Raw genomic sequence first — 4,812 nt, forward strand, 5'->3', positions numbered from 1 at the left:
AAAGCTGGTTTAATACATATTTATTTTACATACTTAGTATAGAATTTTGTTTTACGTACTTAATATGGAATGCCTGAAAGACATTTGAACGAGTACTTTATAACATGCCACGTTCTTATTATTTCACCACAGAAGTTATCATATACACTAATCACTCTGATTTAATTATAAACGCAGCTGTATGTGAATACGGTGGCTATATTTTTAGAGTTAATTACCACTATAGGTCATTGCTTTTGATTTATAAATGGACATGACACCTTCTCTTTAGTGTTTTTGTTCCAACTTACTTTTGATGTATTTTGAGCTTACAGTTTGAGGTACTGAATACACACATTTTAAGGGATGACTCTAAAGACCCAATCTGTAGATAAATACCCATTCTTCTACTTTTAGTATAATTGTCAGTATTTTCAAGTTTCAACTTCTAATATTCTCATAATAATTTGAAACATATTATGATTGGCTTCACTCTATATGTTTATGTAAGAAACAGAACATTTAAGCTTATAAAGTCAACAGTAGTATTACAATGAGGTTTGTTAATTTAATTAAAAATCCGTATCTGTAGTACAGGTCGTGTGGGTATGAAATGGGAATTCAATGTGGTCATTTCTATGATAACCTCAACCAAAAGAGTTGCTAAAAATTTACAAAACAATTAACAAAAAATAGTTTTAACTAAAAGTGATAGATAAACTACAAAACTTTATGAGACTCTGCAACCTTATGTCATCGTTTAGGTACTCTCGCTGCTAGTGATGTTTTCAACCCTAAACTGAAGAAATCTTGATGAGAGTGGGCTTGATTAGCTAAAGTACTAAGTATCAAAGCAGATCTGTTTCATGTAAAGCTTCATGTACCATGCCTATCACTTTGGTAAATGTTGTTTCTCGTATTTAAGTAATTCAATATTATATATTAAATCTTTCTAATATTCTAAATAACTAAAATACATATTTCACTAATTAAATTTAGTATTTGACTAATTCCGGCTATAAGTTCGAGTCCAACAGAATAGTAGCACAACCTGTATGTACATGATCATGCTGTATCTGGTCAAATTCTGTTTGATTTAATTTTCTAGCGTATTAAAGAGATTTTTGTTAAAACAAGTTTGCTAGACTTGAAATGAAGAGGGAATTTCATGAAATCTGAGAAAGGTCAGAGATAACAAACATTATATTTTCGTTGCGTCTTGTTTTTATTTTAGTATTAGATCTAACGAAAAAAATTCTAACTACCAGATACTGTAAAACTTTTGCAGTTAGATTAATATAGCTAAGTTAAAAAAATGTAATGTTGTTGAAGCAACTAATAAACAATTAATGTGAAATAATAGCTAAAATACTTTATTTAATAACTTTGGAAGGTTTCATATATTGGCCTCTTATTACCGTATCGACAACATCAACGGAAAATAGTTTTTAGAACTAAGTATTAAAACACTACGTAAGTAAGTGAAACAGGTTTAACAAAAAATATTCAAAGAAATAAAATGAAATAGATTTGTATAGTTACTCCAGGTTAATTCCATGCTTTTAATTTGATATTTTATCACAATGCAATAAAATTACAACCACTCTTAGATTTACAAAGAACTTTTATTCCACTGTAAGTTCTAATACCACAGATTTGCTACATTTAATACAGAAATTTTGATAATATATGATATTAGTTATTTTTTCACATAGTGCAAGATAATATTTTTTATCTTTTTTTTTGCAAAGATTACAGTTTTTTCATTACGTAAAATAATGCTAACTCATTTTTATAAAACTCCTCTACACGAACTGGATCTTGCACAGCTTCCCACTTCCCACTGTCCTTTAACTCGGTTATTACACTGTTGTATGTTTCCTTCTCTTGTTCCTCTTTGGGATTAATCGTTGCCCAACAGACTAAGCCTCCTATAAAGATGTATTGCACAACGGAAACTTACCAAGTTGACACTTATAAAACATTACCCAAAACATGTTTAAAGAGGGATATATGTACAGTCATTTTTTTTTCGTGCTTGGAGTAATAAGAACAATTTTTTTTATGAGCAAGAAGAAGAAAAAAACTTGAGCAGATTTATGATAACGATAAGAATTGATATTTATTATAGTAAGAATATAGTAGCCTTTCGCTGTATTATAAACATCTCCCAGTCGTTTATCTCTAGGAACTTCTACAAGGCTTTAATAGGGTTATGTTAATTTTAACATGTAAAGAAAAGACAGCGTAAACACGGCATTTATCTTACCTTGATGATGTTTTAACACAAAGAAATAAGTTTAAAGACAAAACACATAAATAAAGCGAAAGATTATACAAACTATGATTATGAAAAGAGTAAGTTGTATCTTAGGTATAGCAGAGGTATCTGTATAATGCGGCGGCATTGGCTACCAAATTTGAGTTATGCTAGCAAATGTCACGTCTAAGGAATGAGGTACACAAAGAAACTAAAACATAACAGTAGATATAAGTACTAAGTCTACAATATATCACACACACACAAAACCACCATTCACCGTCTGAAGTCACTGGTGGGAAATAATTTATTGTTGCTTTATTAGCATACTGTGACTATCTAGCTCTACCTCAGATCAATCTGATTTAGGCTTAGATTAGTTGTGGAAATCAGCATAAAATAATAAACTATGACTCTTACTTCTACATATTCGTACAACAAAAATATTTTATTTCAAAGTTTTTTTGTTAATAAAAAGTTTCTGATACTTAAACAAAATCAGATGCTAGTCAATTCCTAAAACTTTCAGAGGTATTAATTTAAGAGGTAATGTTGTAGGTCTCAAAATACTGAATAAGGATTGTCCATAGTTTTAAGATATTACTAATTAGAATTAATAATTCTATTGAAGGGATTTGAAGTACTTTTTTTCGACATCACTTTAGAATAACACAAATAATATTTATATTATCACTGATGTCTTTCGGCATATAACATATCGGTAACACAACAAAGTCTAATGGAAAACATACCTTGTTTTACCATGGTAAGAATGTCATGAAATGCACTGTATGGAATATGTCCTATACCAATTCCTCCACAAGAAACAGCTATATCGTAGGTACCTACAGATATGCAAATTATGGAGTATTCAACAAATTTATGAGAAGTACAATGATTGGCAAAATAATTATAAACTTACTAATCTACGATTAATTCTAAAACATGTCTAAATGGCACGAGTCCAATCAGAAAAATATAATCAGGAAGAAATGGCTAAATCAATACAAATTTGAGTAAACATGACACATTTCATATGTATTAAAAATTATCCCATAAAACTTTAAGTTCTGGTGAAAACAGAACATAAGATGAGATTAAACTTTCATGATACTTGTACGATTTCATAGTAAGTGTAGTCGCTACTTTAGGTTTTGGTGTACACGAAACATGGTAGATAAGTGCTAGTTATCGGAATGAATGGGATAGATCTTTGGAATAAACTAGTTTTACGTTTTATTATAGTTAGTACTTTGAAATAATTTTATCCAACTAAAATAAACTTAGAAATTTCTCAAGAATATGGTGAAAAGGGCGGGGTTTGAGTTAGTTTTATTCCTCTCATTATTTCAGACTTTAGCATAGACATGTTTTTCTTTATGAAAACAAGCGTATAATGAGTGGGTTTGCGTTCTGGCTAATACAGATCATATTTCAAGCGTCTTTTGTCAGGCTTTATTGGGAATATAATATCATAAGCTACATAACAATAGTTATGTGTTAGGCTTTATTGGAATATAGTATCATAAGCTATATAACAATAGTTATGTGTTAGACTTTATTGGGAATAGAATATCATAAGCTATATAACAATAGTTATGTGTTAGACTTTATTGGAATAGAATATCAGAAGCTATGTAACAATAGTTATGTGTTAGGCTTTATTGGAATATAGTATCATAAGCTATATAACAATAGTTATGTGTTAGGCTTTATTGGGAATAGAATATCACAAGCTATATAACAATAGTTATGTGTTAGACTTTATTGGGAATAGAATATCAGAAGCTACATAACAATAGTTATGTGTTAGGCTTTGTTGGGAATAGACTATCAGAAGCTATATAACAATAGTTATGTGTTAGGCTTTACTGGTAATAAAATATCAGAAGCTATATAACAATAGTTATATATTAGGCTTTATTGGTAATAAAATATCAGAAGCTATATAACAATAGTTATGTGTTAGGCTTTATTGGCAATAAAATATCAGAAGCTATATAACAACAATTATGTGTTAGGCCTTGTTGGAGATGGGACATCAGTGGGTTTATCACAGACAACATGGGTTTATCACTTTGATCCAAACATTGCACATTTATATTTATTCGAAATTCAATTTCCAATCACAGTAAAACTTATTAACAAAGACTATGATCCCGTTTATAAGAGTAAGCATATAACAGAATATCACAACCTTTTCAAAACTATCACGTATACACCGTAATTTCTTAATCACTTTAGTATGGCAACCATCGTTAATTTAGGTACCCATTATAGTTAATACAAGCTACATAAGAAGTATTTTATATAATACTAAATTTATTGTTTAACACCTGCCGAACAAACCAACCCAGCATCTTTTAGTACTGAGCCTAAGATGGTCAATAAGGGGGCCATTCTGGAAGCTGGTAATTTAGGGTTATTTCGATAGATTTCGATGAATGAAGCTGCCAGAACTTCTAAGACGAATATATATATTAATGGAAATATGACATAATGAAATCTATATGAATTATACTATGGTGGTATCAATACTAGACATTATATCATCCTTCTTATATTTACTCTTC

General features: G+C 29.7%; 1 protein-coding gene across 5 annotated transcripts in view; it reads right to left on the reverse strand.

The window, feature by feature from the left end:
• Positions 1-1,726: 1,726 nt before the first annotated feature.
• LOC106466274 (methyltransferase-like protein 27) overlaps positions 1,727-4,812 on the reverse strand; it is an 18,796-nt gene continuing 15,710 nt past the window's right edge. For all 5 annotated transcript variants that reach the window (XM_022394246.1, XM_022394247.1, XM_022394248.1 and 2 more), the window contains 2 exons: positions 2,992-3,084; positions 1,727-1,910 (listed from right to left, as the gene is read on the reverse strand). In XM_022394246.1, coding sequence (XP_022249954.1) covers positions 1,732-1,910; positions 2,992-3,084 — 272 coding nt within the window. In that variant the 3' untranslated portion in view covers positions 1,727-1,731. The remainder of the gene's footprint in view (positions 1,911-2,991; positions 3,085-4,812) is intronic.

This window comes from Limulus polyphemus, unplaced genomic scaffold, assembly GCF_000517525.1.
Source record: "Limulus polyphemus unplaced genomic scaffold, Limulus_polyphemus-2.1.2 Scaffold2210, whole genome shotgun sequence".
Classification (NCBI taxonomy): Eukaryota; Metazoa; Arthropoda; class Merostomata; order Xiphosura; family Limulidae; genus Limulus; species Limulus polyphemus.